The following is a 24,011-nucleotide window of genomic DNA, read 5'->3' on the forward strand; positions in this document are numbered from 1 at the left end:
GGGGGGGTGGGGTGCATTTGCCCAGAACAAGTTGATTTCTTCTCTGTGCCTTACTTTCCTCATATATAAAATGAAAATGTATTGGATCATTGGTTTTGTAACTTTTTAAACCACATCATGCAGTAAGAAGTACATTTTATGTTGTGATCCAGTATACATGTATGTGTGCCTAATAATGCATATTTGTAACAAAGTCAAAAGTTTTATGAAAGAAAATTTAGCCTTACTAAATCTGCAGTACACTCCATTTCTATTCTGTTTCTTTAAAATGCTGGTGGTACCTTTGAAATTGTTTTTAGATTGAAAACCTTATAGTAGATTATTTCTAAAAGCTCTTCAGCTCCAAAATCACATGAGTATATTTTGTGATTTAAAGTGACAAGGAGAAAAATATAGATTTTGGGGGACAAAGTCTGTCATGAGAGTAGTCACAAAGAACAGTTTCTCTTGTATAGATAGTTGTAGCCACTTCAACAAAAAACAATTCCATAAAAATCTAGTTCAAAGTCTTTACTATGTCTCTCCAATTATAATCACTGCTAGTATAAGCCAGTTTTGCTTCCCCTTCCCCCGTTAAATTGACCCTCTCTACCTTTTTTCTTTTTCTCTTTTGCATCCATAGCAATATACTACCATTAACAATGTGAGTGTGGGGTGCCAGGCCCCACGCAGTCAAAATTATATGTGTAACTTTTGACTCCTGAAAAATTTAACTACTAATAGCCTGTTGTTGACTGGAATTTGTTATATGTATTACATAGTATATTCTTATGATAAAGGAAGCTAAAAAAAAAGAAAATGTTACTGAAATCATAGGATGAGAAAATATGTTGACTATACTGTATCGAAAAAAATCTGTATAAGGGGACCTGTGCATCTGAAACCCATGTTGTTCAAGAGCCACCTGTAATTGCTACCTAGGTTGCATTAAATTCTGTCTGTGACTTAAGTGGTTAATGGAAAAGCTTGATGGGGAAAAAACCTTATTGCTGGACTTGAATTTGGTTGAAAGTAAGACCAGCTCTCTTAGGTTTTTAAAAGATGTATGGAGAAACACTGTTGTCTATGCAAATAAGCTTGTAACTATATTTTCCCTATCGGACCTGTATAAAATGGAAACATGAATAAAATGGAAACAAAAGCTCATCCTTTAGCCATCTTGCAGAAGAATTTGAGCTCCTGAGCTCTAGAGCCACAGTTTACTCTTGAGTAGGCATGCCAGCATCTCTAATGCCTCAGCAAGAACTTGGCTGTAGAGAATGTAATTTTCCTTGTCACTCTCAGTTTTAGTTTTTAGGAAAAAAGATGAATGGAATTTAACATCCATCAAATTGATAAGCACAGTATTAAAAGAGAAATTGGGAATGTGCTGCCATCCTCCTTGACATGCTAGCTTGTTCCCTTAAGTTTGCACTACAGTGTTACTCACACAGAGAGCCAAGTGAGATGGTAAATCACTTTCATGAAATGGGAGCTTTGGGGCCGGTTGTGTTGGGAAGATGTTTTTGCTCTTGATAAAGTACATTCGAAAATGCAAAAGTAATTGCTCTCTCTTTTCAGAGCATATCTTTTTAGGTTTGTATGATTTGTGCTGAGACCATTGAAGTGTAAACTGCAAGGGAAATTGTACTGCTTTGGCAGTGTTGTACCTAGCCTCCTATGCATCTTCTGCTCATTTTTGTTTGTCCTTTACTTTTCAACTTCTCACAGTTTTAGATCTGTTACTTAGACTTGGCATGTCTTGCCTTGAAACCTGTTCAGTTCTATTTGGTTGATATTTCCACTGCATGCATTCTTTGCCCTAAAGGGTAAAGTGAAAAAAAAATCCATAACTATGGTCTACTCATAACAGAAATGCTAACATAGTTCATGTAGAATTTTATTCCTAATTTAATATACTCACAAATTTTCTAGTAATTTTCCTCCCTTTTGGTTTTATTAGTAACCTTCACTCAAGTATAGATATAGACATATGTATTATTTATAAATGCTGATCTTTATGAAATACCCACATAAAAATGAGATTGTGGCATTTAGTTTTTTATGTGTCACTACTTCTTTCCAAAAAATGGTAGTCTAGTAAAAAATAACATATAGAGTACAATAGACTTTTTCTTTTTAAAAATTTTTTTTTAATGTTTATTTATTTTTGAGACAGAGAGAGACACAGCATGAATGGGGGAGGGGCAGAGAGAGAGGGAGACACAGAAGAAGCAGGCTCCAGGCTCTGAGCCGTCAGCCCAGAGCCTGACGCGGGGCTCGAACCCGCGGACCGCGAGATCGTGACCTGAGCTGAAGTCGGACGCTTAACCGACTGAGCCACCCAGGCGCCCCGACTTTTTCTTTTTAAATGAAGGAATCAGGAAAAAGGGAAAATTCAGATTGATTAGTAGGATAAAGACAAGAGAAATTTGTACACAAATTCACACCCATAAACATCCGTATAACTGTTAAAGACAGAGTACAGATTGAAACCTGAGCTTCCTAGGAGCCAGAGCAGAAATGGAAATGCAAGTAGTTCACAGATCACCATCCTATGAGCTCTAAAGCAGACAGTGAGAACAGTAGGGAGCAGTGTTCTCAATAACGGTTCTTCAGAATATACTGTTTTACACAATTCTTTCTCATAACATCCCTTGTAAGAAGCCAAAGGCGTTTTCTCTGAAAGATGAGTACCAGCACTGACAGTCCAAATACATCTCCTTTTCCTTTTTCTCACTGGTGAGAATTAATGGTAAATACCATCTCACACTAATGCAAGATCTAAGCCCAGTTAGTTGCCTAAATTAGAAAAAGTTCTAAAAAACTCGATTTACAAGGCCTCTTGTTGGGGTACCTATAGAGTAAGGGACAATTAGAGTTGTATCTGCGTAGAACATTATCACTTAATTTGTTTAGTAGTAATACAACCTTAAAAGGAGGAACTTGTCTATAAATGCCATTAAGCATTTAAAAGATAATTTTAGAATAACTTGTTCCTCTTCCTTATCCCATTCAAAACACATTCACCCATACTTACAGGTGAAATAAAAAAAAAAAAAAAACTATTCCCAAATGAAAAATATATTTTTAAATGAGTTAGTTATGCCAAATTTCATCTGTATTAAGTGAATTTTAGACAAAATCAGACTGGATTATTTAACTAGCATAAGGCAGTTGGTTCCTAAGAAGGACTTTCTAATAATTTGTTTTTTCTTTTCTTTTTTTTTTAATTTTATTTTTTTAACGTTTATTCATTTTTGAGAGACAGAGAGAGACAGAACAGGAGTCAGGGAGGGGCAGAGAGAGAGGGAGACACAAAATCCGAAGCAGGCTCTAGGCTCTGAGCTGTCAGCACAGAGCTTGATGTAGGGCTCGAACTCATGAACTGTGAGATCATGACCTAAGCCGAAGTTGGACGCTTAACCAACTAAGCCACCCAGGCACCCCTGATTTGTTTTTTCTATTTGATAGGGAGCTTTAAATGTTTCAGTTCATTGACTTAGTAGTCTTTGTCTATTTGAAAATCAGAATGTAAGGCTGAGTTGGCAATTATTAAAAAATATAATAAACATAGCATGACCTTGTTAACTTAAAACACACAAAATTTGAATTAGGATCACACTATCTTGTATTTCATGAAGGGTTTCAAGTTGCCTGGAAATAGCAGGTTTGTTTTTTTTTTTTTTCAGATGAATCTTTATTAAACCAGTATCAGCCTGATAACAGTTTTACTGTGATTCAGATTTTCATAAGACAATACTAGAATTTAATACTTTCTGGGAGAAAGTTTGGATTATTTCCCTGGCTCATGCTACCCAGTAACCAGAAGCTAGGAAAATCATAGTTAGGATTATTGATCTGCTATTATAAAATCACTAGTAATAATTGTATGTTTGAGACTTGACTTCTTTCAATCCCAATCTGACTTCTTTTAGGCCATTTTGGTCTGTGATACTTTTCATAATATACTGTGTATGCTCCATTTGCTGAGGGGAAAAATGGGCCTGTATGCATACACAGTATTGCATTTAATTTCCCAGATTTAACCCAGAATTAAATGCAAAATTTTCTGGGCACACATATTATAAACTCTGGATTATACATGTTTCCATATATTTACTGCTCCTTTGATGGGAGGATAATACTTCTCTGTTCTCATCATCAGATTTGGCCATGTGATATCTTTGAACAAATAAAACGTGAATGAAAAAGTCATATGCCACTAGTGAACAGAAAATTAGGGTATAGTTGCAGCTTTCCCTTTTCCCTCTACCACAAGAGCAGTAGTGTTCCGGTTAGAGCCACTCTTTCATTCTGGATTCCTGGAATGAAGACACATGTGAACGAAACCAACGAACTATTTTTGTTGTAAAGCCTCTAGATTTTAGGGTTGTTTGTTATTACAGCCTAAATTATCCTAAGATGACTCACCATATAAGAACCCCAGATTGAGTCTCTATTCTAGACCTAGATGAATGTTTTGACATTCATTTGTTATTCATTTAAAATTTTATTGAACACGTCTGTTTCTTGAAGGATACCTACATTATTGCCCATCCTCAGAAAAGTCCTATAGAGTAGGTTTTTAACATTTTTTGCAGGTGAAGAAACAAGTATGGACTTTTTTATGGACGCTGCTTCTAAGAAGCTTAGTGAGGATCAAACATAGGTCTGTCTCATTCTCTTGTATCTCTACTATCCTATTTATCCAGTTGCACAGTTTCCTATCTATCTGTTGCACATATATTGGATAAATCATTTTTTACCAATATATGGAATTAATAATTCAATATTATTTGAACAGCAAGACTTAAAAAAAAAATATTTTAACGTTTATCTTTTTTGAGAGAGAATGCAAACAGGGGAGGGGCAGAGAGAGGGGGATAGAGGATCCAAAACACGGTCTGAGCTGTGAGCACAGAGCATGATGTGGGGCTCAAATTCACAAACTGCTACATCATGACCTGAGCCAGAATCAAGAGTCAGGTGTTTAACTGACTGGGCCACCCAGGCGCCCCCACACGCCTTTAGGAGAGGTTTACACTTGCCATTTAACCACAGTAACCACTACTCCCTATCCTTTAGGCCAGCTGTCTTTATACATTTCTAACTTCCTGATCCTTGAAAACTTTTGAATTTATAACCCCAAGATTGGCTTACATTGTTAATGAAACCGAGTTAAGTATAATTTCCATTTTTTATTGGCATCAGAGAAAATATTTTTCATTGCCAGTCTTGCAATAGCAGAGTTTTAGAAAATTGTGTGCAAGAAGCCAGAAAGGAATAATAAAAATCCTAGAGACTTACTATGTACCCGGCATTGTTCTAAGACTTTAACATGTAGTAGCTAACATAATCCACACAGTAACCTTATGAAGTAGATAAAATTATCATTCTCATTTTATAGAAGAAAACTGAAGCCAGAGAAGTTAAATAACTTGCCCAAGGTCACACAGCAGTGAAGAGTCAGCTGAGCCAGGATGTGAACTGTCGGATTCCACACTCCTAAACACCATACTATGACGGGGTAGATAACTGCATGAGCTTTTCTCATGAGTGGAGAAATCTCTTACCTCTTTTGATGGTGGCTTTTATGTAAAGGACAAGATTTTCCTTATATTCTACAGCTTTTTCATAACCAGCCATAGTATTCTTCAGAAAGATCTCTTGTTCTTTCTACTAGTAGACAGATGCCTCCTGGAGATTGTGAATCATGCAAACATACATTATTTTGATACTTTGTGTTCACTGGATAAAAATTAGTCTTTTTCTGAGCATCCCGTGATGTATTTTAATAGGTGTAATGAGAAAGTGTTTAGTAAACCCATCACTTTATCCTTTAAAATTTTTTCTTTTAGTAGTTTAAAACAGTGTGTAGTCTGTTACTTTTTGGGAAAGAGATTGCCATTCTTAAAATATACCATAGTGCATTGTTTGAAAAATAATGATTTGTGCTGAACATTCTGTGGGTTTTATCCTTAGGAAATGTGTGTCTCAGAAGTTACCACCACCACCCCAAGTTGAAAGTCCTGAAGCAGATGAAGTGATCAGCTTGGCAATAGGGTTAAATGTAGGAGATTGGTCGTATGTGACCTGATACGAGATGGTGATGATGAGAACTGAGTGGAAATGGAATACTAGGGGGTGGGAATAGCTCACTAAAGGTAAGAGGTGCCCTCCTGGATGGAAGGAAGCCAAGACAACAGGACCAAGTTGTAGGGGTATCAATGGCAGGAGCATGAACGCTGCTCCCCTGCCACTTTGCAAAAAGGGACATGCTAGTGGGAGGTATTTTTTTTTTTCTTTTATTACTTTTACATGGTGAAATGAAGGGATAGTATTATGAAGACTGTAGGTACAGTTATAAAAACAATCAGAAATCTTTGAAAAAGGAGGTAACCTGACTTTTTTGTAATTTATTCCCAAATACTTTTCTAATTCTTTGTTCCATTATTGCGTCTTTATGGGCATTTGAAACCTTAAGTCTGAACTGGAAAAAAAAAAAATCTAGGCTCCAACATCTCCAGTAGTTATGTTCATTCTACACCCATGCCATTGTAGTGATTTGTGAATGATAGTAGGGACTAATGGCCTGAGGAGAGGTCTTTAACTGGTATGAAGGATCAGCTACAAACAGGTAAGTCAGAGGTTTTTGTGTTTAGGTTGTAATTGGCCTTTGTTTTGTCAGCTTTTCTTAATATTTCCACAATTTTCCTAGCCCTACCAATACTTCTGATGGTTGAGCTATATGTGTAGGATATGTGTGTGTGTGTGTACGCACACACACATACACATGAACACATATATGTATACACACACACATATCAGCAAATGCTCATCTTGTTGGACCTAGGCTAATGTCACAATATTTAGAAAACTTCTCCCTGTGTTGTCGATTTTTAAAAAACTGACACATTTTGTGGTTAGACTGAAATGAAATAAATAGGTCTCTGGTGCATGTTATTGTAGTACTAATGGATCTTTAGATATTTGCTATAATGTTAACATGTTAATTTATGCCCTGTAAATGAGTAGGAGACACTGTTACTGAAAAAACTGTAGAGTCTGCACAATAAATGCTGTATAAGAAATAAGCCTTCCTCCAAATAACTTTTTTGCTGGTTCACACTTCTGAGCAGTAGGCTCTATAGGTGTGAAGAATCTAGGGACTGTATAATTTGTGATAAACCAGATTATAAAAGAAGCTTAATTACTGATAAGAGTTTCGCTTGTAAGCTTTGTCAACTTCATATATTCTCTTGTTGACTATTTTTGCAAGAAGCATTTGAAGACATACTTTGGGGAGCAGTGTAATATTATTTCTGTTCTCAGAGGCTTACAACCCTGTGGTCTAGACCTAAGCAAATAGGACTTGAGAGACGTTTCGAGTCCTATCACAACTAGTTACCTGTGGTGAGTAGTAAAGAAGAAAACTTTTTATGTGCAGGGATAACTTGTAAAATGTAAACATCTGCTTACTGACAGTGGTGTTTAATATTTTTACTGTATATAGAAACATTCACTTCCTATAACTATTTTGTAGCAATTTGAAGTCCGTTAAGGTCTGAGACAACTAATAAATTTTTTAAGTTTAGTATGTTGAGCAGATCAAATAAGTTATATTCAGCAAATGTATATTGTGTATTATGTGGCAGATATAATATTGTTTTGCTAGGGGCTAGGGTATACAGTGAATAAGACCTTCATTTATTTTTCATCCAACAAGTATATATTAAGTGCTTCTGTGGATATAATCTTAAGGGCTTCCCTGAGGACATCATGCTTACGTTAAAGTTCAAAGATGAGTAGGAGTTACCAAAGCAAATGGCAAGATAAAGAAAAATAGTCACCTGCTGTGATCAAAGTACTCCAGGTTGAGAAAAAGCATGGAAAGTTTGAAAAACAGAAAGGACCCTTGAGTGACTGAAGTAGGAGGAGGGAGAAGAGAAGCAGTGGCTTAAGAGGAGACTGAAGAGATAGCCAGAAGCCAGTTCTTAAACAGACTTGTTAACTTCTAAACCGTGTTTATGATTTTGGATCTAGTTATAAAGGCAAGGTGCGGCCATTCAAGGGTTTAGGGAGGAAAATGAACTTACGGGAATTTGGTTTTTACACCACCATGCTGGTTGTTTTGTGGTGAATGTATTAGAGCGGGCCAAGAGCTGGTAGGATGCAAAGGAATCAGATAGAATACCATTGAAGGAATCTGACAGATGATGACGACTTAGGTTAGTGTGGTAATGGAGAAATGGCTGGGTTCAAGAGATATTGGAGTTGTAAATAACTAGATTCAGAGATTTTTTGAGATGTACAATTAAGGGTAGGAGAATATGGAGTCTGAGATGATTCCCTCGTTCTGGCTTCAGCCTCCAGGAGAATGTTGGTGCCATCCCCTGAGATGGGGAGAAGGGCAGAAGACAAGGGTCTATAGTTTCTGAGATATACCTCAAAGATTCATGGGCACAGATGGGGACACAGGACAGGAGTCATTTACCATTAGTAGGATGTATGTGGTACATGGGAGATTGTAATGTATATATTTTAAACTTACCTGAAAATGTCAATTAGTATCAAAGCAGTATCAGACAGTGTCTATTCTGAGATCAGTGAAGACAGTCTTAGTTTTAAAGAGAAGGAATCATTGTGAGAATGTAGGTGAGAATATGGTAGGGTAAAGTTTTTTGTTTTTTAAGAAGCTAAAAGAGATTACTAATGAAAGAAAGTTTAAATGAACCTAGCCAATTGAGTAGATCACTGTTTTCCCCATAAGATAAGATCCAAAGTTTTAAGTTTTTAAGGTGTTAATAGTAATCTGTCCTTGGTTCTTGCTAATTTTTGTTCCAACGAGTTTGTTTTTTGCTGAGGCTTTTAAACCCAGGTTAACATCCAACTAGGAGAATTTTTTTTTTTTTTAGGATTTTAATCAGAAGGCTAAAACTGGTTTATGAATTGGCTAATGGATAATGGGTTTGTGGCTTTTAAAAATAAGGCATCTAAAGTTTATGATTGGAGTTGGGGTAGGAACATACAGCTTTAAAAACCTCAGAAATTACTTATGAATGGAGGCTCTAGCCTATTTAGGACATAAATTGGGGGAAGGGATAAAGAGAAGGAAAAAGAACCCTGTTCTTGTAAAGGAGGCCTTTATACAATGTCTTCCATGAACTAAACTTTTAAGATTATTGAATTTTTATTTGCAACGTTTCCACTTTAATTGGCTATTTGAAACATGAAGCATTGTTATGGTGTGAAATGCTACAATAAAGCTTCCAGTGGGAAAATGGAATTGTAACCTGTAATCTGTAGATCTATAATCTACAGTCAGGTGGAGTTTGGAGACTGGGAATGGGATGTGGGAACTGGAAAAGTAACCCCTGCAGTCTGCAAGCTGTTGCATTTTGGCAAGCTGGGCAGTGGTTGCTTCACTGATGTTGGCTGTAGCGGGAAGAGTATGGACATTAGAGTCACATAAACCTGGGTCTCAAAACCCTAGCTCAGCACTTGTTAGGAACAGGCAGATTGCCCACCCTTGCCATGCCCCACTGTCCTCTGCTAAAGTGTAAGGATGGCATCTGCCCAGGTTATTTTGAGGATTAAATGAGAAAATGAACAGAAGGCCTCTGACAGAGTGCCTTGCTCATAGTAGGCACTTAAATCGTAGTTCCTCTTTCACCACCAATTTGATTTTCTTTATACCCAGCTTTAGTATCTATAATAATGATACAGAAGCCTTATTAGTGGCCATATAAACTTAGTGAGTTGGAACAAATGCAGTGGAATCTCTCATTTCTACTAATTAATTATGAAAATAGAAATTAATGGGTACTGAGTACATCATCTTTCAGAAATGCTAATCCAGGTGATTTTAGGAGTGCCCTTGAAGGCACACAAAGTAGTTTGTGAGAGGTTTGAAATGACAACGGATAAATAATTTTAAATGTAATCCAGCAATGGGTTTTTCTACAGGAAAACATTTGGCCACTTATCATTCAGTAAGCATTTATTGAGCAGTGTTTTTATCCTGGGGCCATATATTGTGGGATACTGAACAGAAGATTCTTAACGTACCATAGTAGGTCTTGTGCTGTGGGAAATCACAGGGTATTGTGCCAAGAGAATTCGATATTTTGTACCAAATGTTTTAAAAATGCACTTTCTCTCCTACCCAGTTGTTCTGCTTGTAGCAATATAACCTGAGGAAGTTCAATGGAATCTTACTTAAAATAGTGAAAAATTGGTAACTGCACAGAGATACAACAATAGTGAATTGGTTTAATTGCATACCCATGAGTGATCACACATGTCTGTATGTGACAAAAAATATTCATGATATATTGCTAAGAGCAAAAAGTAGGTTAAGAAGAGGGTTTAAAAAAAGGAATTTATTATCAAAGAAAGTAAGTTTAGTGAAATCTTTTCTGAATCACTGTTGTGTATTCTCTGCCTTAAAGAAATTGTTCAAAAAGTTGTCCTAATCTGGAAGTGGGATGGGAGTTAAAGGAGCTAAGCAGCTTACCAAATCTGTATAGTACATTGGATATACAAACCAAAGGTAAGTTTTGAGTAATAATCAGATAAAGTATAGTCCCAGGGAGGCTGCTCAGGTGAATGGGCTTGTCAGCAGAGCAGGGCGAGGTGTTGTTACAATGTTCTCAGTCTTTTGAGGTACACTTTCTAATAAGATTGACTTGTGAAAGAAAGCATTGCAAAAGCAATGGGAAAAAATATGTCCAGTGAGTATATGGGCAAGTAGTCTCAGGGACTATATTGGCCATTTTGGCTCAGCTGGTACTAGTAGGTCATTTTCTCTTGTGGAAACATCCCATTTCTAGATATTTCAGATTCTAAGAGTTACCTTCATTGAGAAATTATTTTTTCCTTTTAGTTGATAATAAGTTAAGCTGCCAGGATCTTGGCTTCTTTTCACTTTTGCACAGCAATCCTATTAATCCAAAGGTTTTTACTTGAGTTTTACAAAACTATTTTGGAAAACTTTATTTACATTCACCAAGCTTATACCTTTGGATATACAATTAACTCTACCAATTTACAATAATAGGTAATTATTCCTTTTTTTTTTTTTCTCATAGAAGTTGATAAGCTCGGAGTTTTCTGGTTTTCCCATTTATATGAGAACTGTACAACAAATGGAACAAGGCTTTACTGTGGCTGGATCAAATGAAATGACTATTTCTTCACCTTTTCCATACTGCTTTTCAGAGTAGAGTGATGAAAGGCAGACTCTCTGCCTGCTTTGTTCACTTTTTTACATGTGGTGCAGATCTGCTCCCCTTCGACCTTGGAATAGACTTCTGGGATTTTTTTTTTTTCCTTTCTGTGTTTGTTTGTCAGTTGTCAGAAGTTGGATACCAAAAGATTCAGAAAGAAAGGAACAAGAGAGTAGGAACTAAGATGCAAATGTCAGGGCTAAAAGGAAAAGAGAATTCATGATCTTTCTATAAACTGGGAAAATACCTTTTATTTTTAATGGCTAGCATTTGTTGAGTACCCATGTGCTAGTTACTTCATGCACATTATCTTATTTAATCCACACTATTGTGAGAGGAAGAAATAATTCCCTCCTTTTGTTTTACAGACAAGGCCCCAAAAGATTAAACAGTTTTCTTTTAGCCATGTGTCCATTAAATAGCAAAGTTAGGATTTGAATCCAGGTCCAACTTTAAAGCTCTTTGTAGTATATAAGCTGCTCATATTGGCCCGAGAGTTAGAAAACTCTTAGGATTTAGCTCTGTGAGTTTCTGGTGACTTGAATTAGCTTTCTTGGCCCTTGCTTTCTTCTTTATCTGTAAGATGAGAGGATTGGGCTGGATCTTTAAAGTTAATTCTGACTGTAAAATTATTTGATTCCTGGGCTCTTTTTTGAATCCGAGCAGAGAATGTGTAGAGATTCTGCTAGCTCTCTTGTGTGTAGCCAGTTTGGTTTGTAATGATGATTTTTTTTTCACCTGATCATCCTGTGGAGGTGCAGAAAAGTCATCATGAGAGAATGGGTTAAAAGAAGGCACATTGTGTCAACTGAAGATTCACAAAAGAAAACTTAAAAGTACTTGAGCATGGAAAGCCTGGGCTGGAGATTTGTGTGGGTGGGACCTGGTTATTGTCTGTGGACACCAATTTCATTTACCCTTAAGTGTTATTGTGCTTGAGTGAGTGAGTTTGTGTGTGTGTCTCCAGACATTGGGGATTGTGCTAGATGGTATAATGATGACTTAGTTCTTTTAGGGCCTTGTAACATTTCCAATTAAATGGTAGAGATGGTTATAGGAGGGACACGATGATTATTGACATAAGAGAGCTAATGAGATGACATGACATAAAGAAGCATCATTGTTACATTATTATAGTATTTTTATTCCATTTTTATGGTACCTTTTTCTCTAAAGGTGCTGTACAAATAACATTGAGGTAATAAGCCATTTTAAAATGCCAAAACACTGAAGAATGAGGAAGTAGCTAGGAGAAATAAATATGCAGAAAAGAAGCAATAGAGACTTTAGATCACTAATCCGCACAAAGATTAGTGATTCTTTGGCTAAATCCCTTGCACTCAACATGGGTTCTGTGAATCATTAGGGACTTGACATGGAGGTCTTTTTTTTTGAGCCAAACTAGTGCTCATCATTTTACATCCTGTGGTTGTGATTAAAGACCATGGATGGGTTTTAGTGTCAGATGGACCCGTATATAATTCCTGGTCTTGCTACTTAGTAACTTGGAACAAATAACCTAAACTTTCTCAGCCTCAGTTTCTTTATCAGTGAAGTGGTATATGACCATATAATTATACTTCCCTTGTTAGGGTTGTCATGAGAATTGATGTACATGAGTTATATGCATAAAACATTTAGTTCATTGCCTGGCACATGGTATGCACAACATAAGTAATAGCTCAGTACATGTTAAAACAGTGATTCTGATGAGGTGATAAGAGCGTAATAGTAGTTTCTCTGTGGTTTAAAAGGTAAAGCAATGTAGAGTTGTCGGGATCTTCTTTTCCTTCTCTGAATTGATAAAGTATAATATGTAGTTTATAGACTAGCATTAGATTTTTAAATGAAAAATACAGAGACTGTACCTAATAGTCTTAAGTTACATACCCAACACCAACTTGGAGAAATGAAAAATTACAGATAGAATTGAAGATCTCTGTTCCTCTTTGCCCTCCCTTTCCCCCCACCCCAGACATAACCATTATTCTGAATTTGGTGTATCATCCCCACACATGTCATTATATTATAATTATGTATCAATAAACAATATATGGTATTTTTACATATTATAAGTTTTTATATAAATATTATACTATATATATCTCTCCATAGCTTTTCTCACTCAACATTGTTTTTGTTGAATTTGTAGTATTATCCATTAATTTTAACTGCCTTCTAGCATTCCCTTATGCATAAATTTTATTTTAATCTGTTCTGTCAGTGTACACTATTCCTATTATTTTTGCATACCTCTCACCTTCACATCCCCCTCCCTCAACCTAAGAAGTAACCACTAACCTGAATTGTATTAATTATTTTTTAATGGTTTAAACATACGTATTTCTAGGGGCGCCAGGGTGGCTCAGGTGGTTGAGCTTCTGACTTCAGCTCAGGTCATGATCTCATAGTACGTGGGTTTGAGCCCCACATCATGTTCTATGCTGGCAGCTAAGAGCCTGGAGCCTACTTCATATTCTGTGTGTCTCTCTCTCTGTCTCTCTCTCTCTGCCCCTCCCCCGCTTGAGCTCTCTCACTCTCTCTCTCTCTCAAAAATAAATAAACATTAAAAAAATTTTTGAACGTACAAATTCTAAATAATATATTGAGTTTTGACTTTTTGACTCTTTTTAAGGTTTACATAAGCACAATCTTACTGTGTTATTTAGTGACTTGTTTTTTTCTTTTCAGTGCTATGATTTTGAGATTCATTCCTGCTGATGTGTGTAGCAGTCATTTTCACAATATACATTATTCCTTTATATGAATTTAGTATGGTTTATGGACCTTCAGGTTGTTTCTGACATTTTAGTATTGCAAACAATATATAATTAACATTCTTATACATGTGTGTTGACATTGTACATGTGTGTTAGACATAGATCTAGGTGTGAAATGACTGAGGTATAATGTTATGTACATGTTTATCTTTACTGGATGTTGATGAGTAGTAATTTCTTTATCATTTATTTGTAAGTATTTTCTAATTTCTGATTTGACCCATGAGTTTACTTTAAATTTTTAATAAAATATTTAAAAATTTTCTTTTTTTTATTATGATTTTATTTTTTTTAATTTTTATTATTTTTTTTATTATATGAAATTTATTGTCAAATTGGTTTCCATACAACACCCAGTGCTCATCCCAAAAGGTGCCCTCCTCAATACCCATCACCCACCCTCTCCTCCCTCCCACCCCCCATCAACCCTCAGTTTATTCTCAGTTTTTAACAGTCTCTTATGCTTTGGCTCTCTCCCACTCTAACCTCTTTTTTTTTTTCTTTTTTTTTTTTTCTTTTTTCCTCCCCCTCCCCCATGGGTTCCTGTTAAGTTTCTCAGGATCCACATAAGAGTGAAACCATATGGTATCTGTCTTTCTCTGTACGGCTTATTTCACTTAGCATCACACTCTCCAGTTCCATCCACGTTGCTACAAAAGGCCATATTTCATTTTTTCTCATTGCCACGTAGTATTCCATTGTGTATATAAACCACAATTTCTTTATCTATTCATCAGTTGATGGACATTTAGGCTCTTTCCATAATTTGGCTATTGTTGAGAGTGCTGCTATGAACATTGGGGTACAAGTGCCCCTATGCATCAGTACTCCTGTATCCCTTGGATAAATTCCTAGCAGTGCTATTGCTGGGTCATAGGGTAGGTCTATTTTTAATTTTCTGAGGAACCTCCACACTGTTTTCCAGAGCGGCTGCACCAATTTGCATTCCCACCAACAGTGCAAGAGGGTTCCCGTTTCTCCACATCCTCTCCAGCATCTATAGTCTCCTGATTTGTTCAATTTGGCCACTCTGACTGGCGTGAGGTGATACCTGAGTGTGGTTTTGATTTGTATTTCCCTGATAAGGAGCGACGCTGAACATCTTTTCATGTGCCTGTTGGCCATCTAGATGTCTTCTTTAGAGAAGTGTCTATTCATGTTTTCTGCCCATTTCTTCACTGGGTTATTTGTTTTTCGGGTGTGGAGTTTGGTGAGCTCTTTAGAGATTTTGGATACTAGCCCTTTGTCCTATATGTCATTTGCAAATATCTTTTCCCATTCCGTTGGTTGCCTTTTAGTTTTGTTGGTTGTTTCCTTTGCTGTGCAGAAGCTTTTTATCTTCATAAGGTCCCAGTAATTCACTTTTGCTTTAAATTCCCTTGCCTTTAGGGATGTGTCGAGTAAGAGATTGCTACGGCTGAGGTCAGAGAAGTCTTTTCCTGCTTTCTCCTCTAAGGTTTTGATGGTTTCCTGTCTCACATTCAGGTCCTTTATCCATTTTGAGTTTATTTTTGTGAATGGTGTGAGAAAGTGGTCTAGTTTCAACCTTCTGCATGTTGCTGTCCAGTTCTCCCAGCACCATTTGTTAAAGAGGCTGTCTTTTTTCCATCGGATGTTCTTTCCTGCTTTGTCAAAGATGAGTTGGCCATACGTTTGTGGGTCTAGTTCTGGGGTTTCTATTCTATTCCATTGGTCTATGTGTCTGTTTTTGTGCCAAAAAATTTTCAAATACAGAATTTTTTATCAGAATCTAATTTACTTGCTCAGTGATCAGCTAATAATGCTTTTATCTTACTAATTCTTTGGCATCTGTTAAGACTTCTGCTTTATAGGTTAATGTGCAATCAGCATTTAGCCAGGTATAGCCGCTTTTATAAATATTCCTCATATGTTTGAAAATAATTTATTATCTTATTGTTGAGTATATGAGTCTATGCTTATTAATCCTCTTTAATTTTACTAATTATTTTGGCTTAGACAGATATATTAAAATCTTCCCATTATGATAGTAAATTTGTCAGGTTCCCATAAATAGAATCATTTTTGCTTTATATATTTTGAGGCTTTGTTATTAGGTACATACAGGTTTAGAATTGTTTTATCTTCCTGGTAAATTCTTTGCTTTTAAACTTTTTTTTTTTACTATTCTATAATCCTCTTTTTTTCTCTAGTTTTTGTTTTGTTTTTTTGCCTTAGTCTACATTTTCTGTTAGTACTGTGGCCATAACTGGCTTTTTAATCATGTATCTTTGCTGGTATTATTATAATGTACTTTAGAATTTTCTTTATACTCATGTTCATGTTTCTAGTGTGTCTCATAAACTACATAAAACAGGATTTTGTTTATTCAGTCTGAATATTTTCTTACTTTAGTCAGTTTACAGTTATTACCATTACTAATATATTTGTACTTATCTCTACAATCTTATTATGTTTTCTGTTTACCCTGTTTTTTTTCTATGCTCATTTTTTCCTTTTTACCTGTCCTGTCTTGATTTGAATAACCTTTTTTAAATCTCTTTATCTATGTATCTATCTATATACCTGTCTATCTATTTATTATTTTAGAGAGCAAGCTTGAGCTGAGGAGAGGGGCAGAGGGTGAGAGGGAGAGAATTTTAAGCAGGCCCTAGGCTCAGCACAGAGCTGACACGGGGCTCAATCCCACAACACTGGGATTGTGACCTGAGTTGAAATCAAGAGTTGGACGTTCAACCTACTAAGCCACCCAGGTGCCCCTGAGTAACTTTTCTTTATTTATTTTTCCCTTCTACTGATTACTCCTAAAATTTAATTTGTATTTGGCTTTGTAAACTCTTACATTAAAATTGGTATGTCTACCATTTTTCTGAACAATACACGGACCTTGGAAAGCTTTAACTCCAGTTATCCTCTGTCAGTGAAGGGCTTATATGGTATATGTTTTTGATCTGTTTTTTTACTTCCGTTTTTTTTTTTTTATCACCAAGTGTATTATTGCTGCTGTGTCATTTAATTTTTATTTTTGTACTAACTTTTATTGTCTTCTAATTCCCAAGAAGATTGTGAACTCCTTAATTAAGCTGGTTATATCACTCTTTTTCTTCAGATTTTCAAAAGAAACAACCAGACGATGATTCTGCTCCAAGTACCAGTAACAGCCAATCAGATTTGTTTTCTGAAGAGACCACCAGTGACAACAACAATACCTCGATAACCACGCCAACTCTTAGTCCCAGCCAGCAGCCGCTTCCGACAGAACTGAATGTAACTTCACCAAGTAAAGAGGAGTGTAAGTGCCCAGATCCTGTGAAGTGGTAGAGAAAGCAGCCCAAGAATCATATCATGAGCTTCTTGGTAATGCCTTGTCTAGAAAACAAGATAGCAGCTTTTCTAATTCAAGATAAAGTTTTGACATGTAGGCCCAACTCAACAAGTTAAGAGAATATGTCTTAGCTGTTCTGTAGAGCTTAAGGTCTTTTTTAAAAGATAGTCTTCTATGTTAACTGTCAAGTACGAAGTTTCAAACCAGTCTAGGGTAGTGGTTCTCAATCCTGGCTGCAAAACAGAACCCACTAGAGATTTAAAAAAAAAAAAAAAAGACGAAAACAATTTTAGTCTTCAGCCCCATTCCCTGAGTCTAATTTTATTGACCTAGAGGGAGGCCCAGGGATCTGGGGTTTTTTTTTGTGTTTTTTTTTTGGTGTGTGTGTGTGTTTTTTTGTTTTTTGTTTTTTGTTTTTTGTTTTGTTTTTTTTTTTTGTTTTTAACTTTGCAGAGGATCCTAATGTGTGCTAATTGATAAGAACCACTGGTCTAGAGAACTTCTAATTTAGGAACCTTGGATCGAAAACTTACCTATGTCACTAACTGGGCCTTGAATGTTTCTAGGCAATTAACTGAGATAGTAACTTCATAGAACATAGGATATTTGAAGAGAGTAGGAAGTGATTTCTGTTCTTCTATAAGTCCTCAGTGGTAGAATACTATTGTTATATATGTGATATGGAAGTCCATTGTCCACCTAAATTTTTAAATGCTTTAACCATCTTCTTTAGGACACAACCTATAACCATATGTGTTGAAAATTTTAGGCACATTTTGACATAGCAGTTTTTGCCTTTTAAAAGCTTTAATAACAGGTTGAAGTTTGCTGTTTCAGAGTTAATGAGCATATAGAAATCCTTGGAATATGGTAGGTTGGAGTGTTCTAACTTTGGAAAGATAAGCAGAGAACAAATGATCATAAGCCAGTGTACTAGGTAAAATTGAGAATATAATAGTAAGGGAGACCATTGTCTGTGTCTTCAGAGAATTTACTTATTAGAGGAAATTAAATATATTTGTTATAATATATCAGTGGTTCTCAACCAGGAGTAATTTTGCCACCCACCCCCCGCCACCACTGCAGCTGAACATCCTACACTGCACTGAACATCCTACACAGGACAGCTCTCCACAGCAAGGAGTTATCCAGCCTGACATGTCAGTAATGCCAGTGTTGATAAACCCTGATACCTGGTTTTATGTGCCCATTTTAATGATTCTTCTTATGTATTAAAGACCGTGACTCTTGAAGAAGGGTGTTGGTTTACTGGAGAAAGTGGTCTTGAAATAGACACAGATGGTGAAAAGACATTCTAGACAGAGTAGAATGAGCTGTGCAGAAAAGCTACATAGGGTTTTATACTGGCAAGTGACTCCTAGGACAAGGTTGGAAAGGTAGATGATGGTCAAGTCATAAATGCCCAGCTAAGCTATTTGGATGTTAGATGATAGTCATGTTTTTGAGCAAAGAAAGTAATATTATTACAGTTCTTTTGGAGAAGTAACCCTGAAAATGGGAAGGGTTATACTAGAATAGTATTGCAGAGAAAGAATTTTTTAAATATTGTCACTTATTGAATAGAGGCCCAGGGGAAGGTGTAGAAATCATTTAAGAGGAGGGAAGAAGAAAACATTAACATAGTAGTAGTAATGTTAAGGCAATGGGTTTTATTTTGTTATTAAAAATCTATTTGTGTCATGTACTTATTGAGAAACACTGATAAAAGGTATGACCCCTTGTCTCAGAAAAATACATACTATCCGATTTTGAATAAAAATTTTTTAAGCTCAATGTAGCCTTTAGGTGAAGAATTCCTTGTCTAAGGGAAAGATTGGAGCTGGCCAGGATCTTACCTGATTGGATTCATAGATACCAGGATTAGACCACAAAAAACAGCTTGAGCAGCCAAGTTGTGTGCAAAAGGAAGATAATAATAGCTATCATTTATTGAGCACTTTATGTGCAAGATAGTGTTCTGTATGTTTTGCATATTTTCCCTCTTATTCTTCATGATTATCCAGTACAGTAGATACTATCATTATCCCTATCCTGCAGATAAGGAAATAGGTACAAAGAGGTCAGGTAATTTGCCTGTGGTCACAAACAACTAGATACTAGAACCAGGATTCAAATTTAGACATTTGGCTTCAGAATCCATGCTTTTGATTAGTTAATTCACAATGGGAAACATAATTACCACAGAGAATAGAAATTTTCGTGTTGGCAAGATCAGCACTTTGTCTCTCTATAATTAAGGTATGTGGAAACTCAAATTATAACCAAAAGTTACTTTGTTAATTCATCATGAAAAATCCTGTAACTGGGGCGCCTGGGTGGCGCAGTCGGTTAAGCGTCCGACTTCAGCCAGGTCACGATCTCGCGGTCTGTGAGTTCGAGCCCCACGTCGGGCTCTGGGCTGATGGCTCAGAGCCTGGAGCCTGTTTCCGATTCTGTGTCTCCCTCTCTCTCTGCCCCTCCCCCGTTCATGCTCTGTCTCTCTCTGTCTCAAAAATAAATAAATGTTAAAAAAAAAAAAAATTAAAAAAAAAATCCTGTAACAGAGATTGGAAATAAAAATTTATACATATGACTAAAACATTTTCTCTGGAGGCAGACCTTTCTGGAAAGCCAACCAAACAAGGATTTAATATAGCAAGTGGCAAAGTATGGCCTCAATAAGTGGAATTAAAATGAAGTGAATTTTTAATTGAGTCCAGCAGATTGTGAGGTACACTCTAACCACATACAGGGAAGGTGTTGCATTCAATGCAAGATTACATCTTCATACCCTTTTCTCCTTTCTCTGCCTGGGCTTACACCCACCCTGAGCTCTGGAGCCCCTAGGACACAACACTTCCTGTGTTTCCATAACTTGCAATTCTGGTCCATTGTACACTGCCATGTTTTTTCTTTTGATAAATAAATACCTTCCATCTGAGTAAAGATGTCTAGTTCTACTAGCTTCAGATCCATTCTCTCTGATGACATTACTGTTTTGAACCATTTTGTGTTTGAGTTAAACTCTCTGAAACAAATCTCATTTCCTAACTCTTATGAGGCTCATTGTTGTAGTTCTCAGGTTTTTACAGATATGAGGAATTGAGGTTTGCTAGTCTGAGATATGATGATGACTTTCACGTTCAAGTGGGCAGTTTGAGTTGGAGCTCAGGAGAAGGGGAAGTCAGAGTGAGCTTCAAACACTTGGGAGATGATAGTTGAAGCCTTAATGGTTAAATGAGATTGCCAAAGATGAGAGCAATTAAAAGCAGTGAGAATAGAACCTTGAGAGTGAAATCAAGACAGAGTAGGAAACTGAAGAAGTCAGAGAAGAGGAGAATGATAATTGGTAAGGTCACAGAAGCCAAGGAACAAATTTCAACTTATGATGTGGTCTTTCATAACAATAGTGAAAATATGGCTTAGTCATTTAAGCGTCAGACTCTTGATTTGGGCTCAGGTCATGGTCTACAGTTCGTGGAATTGAGCCCCACATGGGGCTCATGGTCTACAGTTCGTGGGATTGAGCCCCACATGTAGCCTACTTGAGATGGTTTCTCTCTCTCCCTCTCTCTGCCCCGCCCCTCTGTTTGCACATGTGCACTCTCTCAAAATAAATAAACTTAAAAAATAATGAAAATGTAAGGTCACATTTATGAAGTGTCTGCTATATTCTAAGCACTCTTCTAAGCTCTTTACATGTAGTAATATTTAATTTTCACAGGATCTTATGAGGTAGGTGCTTTTATTATTCTTGTATTTACAGACGAGGAAGGTAAAGAATAGAGAGGTTCAGTAACTTCAGTCCAAAGTTACAGAGCTTCTGCTTCTCAATATAGTTTATGTTCCAGCCCACTTATTTGGCTCCAAAGCAAGTGTTTGCAAGCACCCACAATAGCTTATTGCCTCATCATTGTTAAAATGCTGTAGAGAGTGTCAGCTGACCAGAGACACTTGGATTTGATGGTCTTGAGACTGATTACCTAAGTATAAGCTATTTAATAATCTTTTTCAGTGGCTTGTATATTCATTTAGCAATCTTTGCTGAGAGCCTACTGTATGTGAGGTACTAGGTTAAGTGTTGGCTACAGAAATGAGTAAGGTTAGGTCTCTATCCCCCAAGGAGGTCACCTTTTCAAATATATATGCTTCTCCCTGAGATTCTGGCTTATTCTCCCAAATGGGTTCAGAAGAATTTGGGGTGTAAGGGAGGCAGCAGCATGAACAGTGGTCAGTAAGCAGGTTATTTGTAAAAGCTTTCTCAGGTGGGTGTTGCTACCTCAACGAGATTGAAAACTATGTGTGCCTGGTTTGTGGATGGGGGATATAGGGATGAAGAAACTAAGGAAGTTTGTTAAAGTGTTAGGGTAGATGCATTGTAAGTCAGCATGAGATAATTATGGTGGTTGCCAAGTAGCAGTGAAGACCCAGGTGAGAGTAGACAGCCTGATCGATAGGCACCTTAGAGATTTCTGCAGCTATGCTGTACTGTAGAAGCAGGGTGGAGGAAGCAGAGGAAGGGGATTACTTCTGTTGATCTTTTAGCAACCTCAAGGGACCAGAATTTCATCTGTTGGCCCTTCGTAGCTTCTCTTATATAGAGGTAAAGAGATGTGGGGTGTGGGAGTTGCTGGGAAATGGGTTTGTGTTGCAGATCCGAGTACTACATACTTTGTTAACTATACAGTAATTGTGGGTCTACTGTTACATGTAGAACTGGAAGTGTAGTGTATTCTTCAGGACTTGTGGAAAGTTTTTATTTGTCTGTAATAATCAAGAGAATGGGTATTATTTATATCTGCTTTTTTACTTCCCACTGTGAAATGAATATAGGACAAGAAATGAAATATATATGTGGTGAGAGTCTGGGTGCATTGGTGCTGTTCTAAAAAGACTGCAGATAGGGTAAGAACTACTGACAAGCATGTAAAGCAAAGAAGCAGGGCAGATTTTTATCCAGAAGAGTTTCTTAAAACCTGACTGAATGTCAAATAACACAGATATCCAAAAGCTCCAAAGTTTGTGTTTTTTGTCTGAACACTCACATACCTCTTCCTCTCCCTTTGTGTGACTACAGAACAGTCTGTGGAACTTTTAAGCCATTAGAAACTTGTTTAAAAAAGCAGTGTAAACAAAACTCAAAGAGTGACCAAAGGACTTGTCACAGTATTTAAATGCTATAACAGTGGTAACAGCTAGCTCTGGACTCCTCAAGTACCAGGCACTATTCCAAATACTTTATCTGCAGTAACCTACTTTATCTTCATAATTACCCTGTATGGTAGAGATTGTTACCATATCTGTTTCACAGGTGTGGAGGTGGAGGCACAGGATGATGGTTCAGTATCTTACCCAAGATCACAGTAGCCTGATTCTGGCATCACACCATAACTTCCTGCCTCTGTGGTGATTTATGGTATAAAGGACATTGCGTGCAAATGTAAACTACAGAGGAAGGAATGTTGCATAAACATTTAACAAGAACAAAACAACCTTTCTTCTGCTTTTGCTACTTATTCGCTGTTTTCCCAATTTCCAGGATTTTCATAGAGGAGATGAAGTGTGATTTGTACTTCTGTTTCTTGACCCAACTTTTTTTTTTTTAATGTTTATTTTGAGAGAGAATGGGAGCAAGAGAGAGGGGGAAGGGTAGAGAGAGAGAGAGAGGAAGAGAGAATCCCAAGCAGGTTCTACACTGTCAGCACAGAACTGTAGGCAGGACCTAATCTCACAAACTGTGAGACCATGACCTGAGCTAAGATCAGGAGTTGGATGTTCAACCAGCTGAGCCACCCAGGCACCCCTTGACCCAGCTTTTAAAGGGAGAAAGGATAATGTCAGGTTGTAGATAGAAAACACCGGAACCAGTTGTTTTATTTTTAAATGAGGGGCATATTGACTGGTCACCTTAAGTCAGGGTCTTATCAGATAGGGCTTAAAAGATGAAAAAATGTCCTTTTCTTTCTCTGTCTTATAAATCAGCTTTCTTGTTATCCTGAGCATGTCACAGGTAGACATGTTTAGGAGACTTCTGATGTGCGTACCTACCTAGGTTTTGGGTTTTGGGTTTTGGGTTTTTTTTCCCAGGCCCACTACATACTGGATAGAAATAGAGGTGTTGGAGGAGATTTGGCTGGTCTGTTTCTTTCAAGGCAAGAGAGGAAGAGAACTGATACTCAAACAGTTGAAATCCATACCTAGGAAAGAGTGATGGCAAGAAATGGGCTTGTTTTCAAATATTCTGACATTCTTTTTTTTTTTTTTTTTAATTTTTTTTTTTTTTTTTAACATTTATTATTTTTGAGACAGAGAGAGACAGAGCATGAACGGGGGAGGGTCACAGAGAGAGGGAGACACAGAATCTGAAACAGGCTCCAGGCTCTGAGCCGTCAGCACAGAACCCGACGCGGGGCTCGAACCCACGGACCATGAGATCATGACCTGAGCCGAAGTCGGACGCTTAACCGACTGAGCCACCCAGGCGCCCCACAAATATTCTGACATTCTAATCCAGCAGTTAGAGAGTGCCCACCTCATACAGAATACTTTTCCTAAGCTCTGTAGAGGCACATACTAAGAAATAAACAGCAGCCACCACATATATAAAACTATTGTTTATAAGAGGAATTGGCAAAATATGGCCCATGGGCCACATCTAGACTATCACATGTTTCTGTGTGGCCTGTAATGATTTTAGATGATTGAAAAAAGTCAAAA

General features: G+C 37.0%; 1 protein-coding gene across 5 annotated transcripts in view; it reads left to right on the forward strand.

The window, feature by feature from the left end:
- Positions 1-24,011, forward strand: part of ZFAND3 (zinc finger AN1-type containing 3) — a 325,725-nt gene that overhangs the window by 229,442 nt on the left and 72,272 nt on the right. For all 5 annotated transcript variants that reach the window (XM_045498055.1, XM_045498059.1, XM_045498060.1 and 2 more), the window contains one exon: positions 17,079-17,261. In XM_045498055.1, the coding sequence (XP_045354011.1) occupies positions 17,079-17,261 (183 nt within the window). The remainder of the gene's footprint in view (positions 1-17,078; positions 17,262-24,011) is intronic.

This window comes from Leopardus geoffroyi, chromosome B2 (assembly GCF_018350155.1).
Source record: "Leopardus geoffroyi isolate Oge1 chromosome B2, O.geoffroyi_Oge1_pat1.0, whole genome shotgun sequence".
Taxonomy (NCBI): domain Eukaryota; kingdom Metazoa; phylum Chordata; class Mammalia; order Carnivora; family Felidae; genus Leopardus; species Leopardus geoffroyi.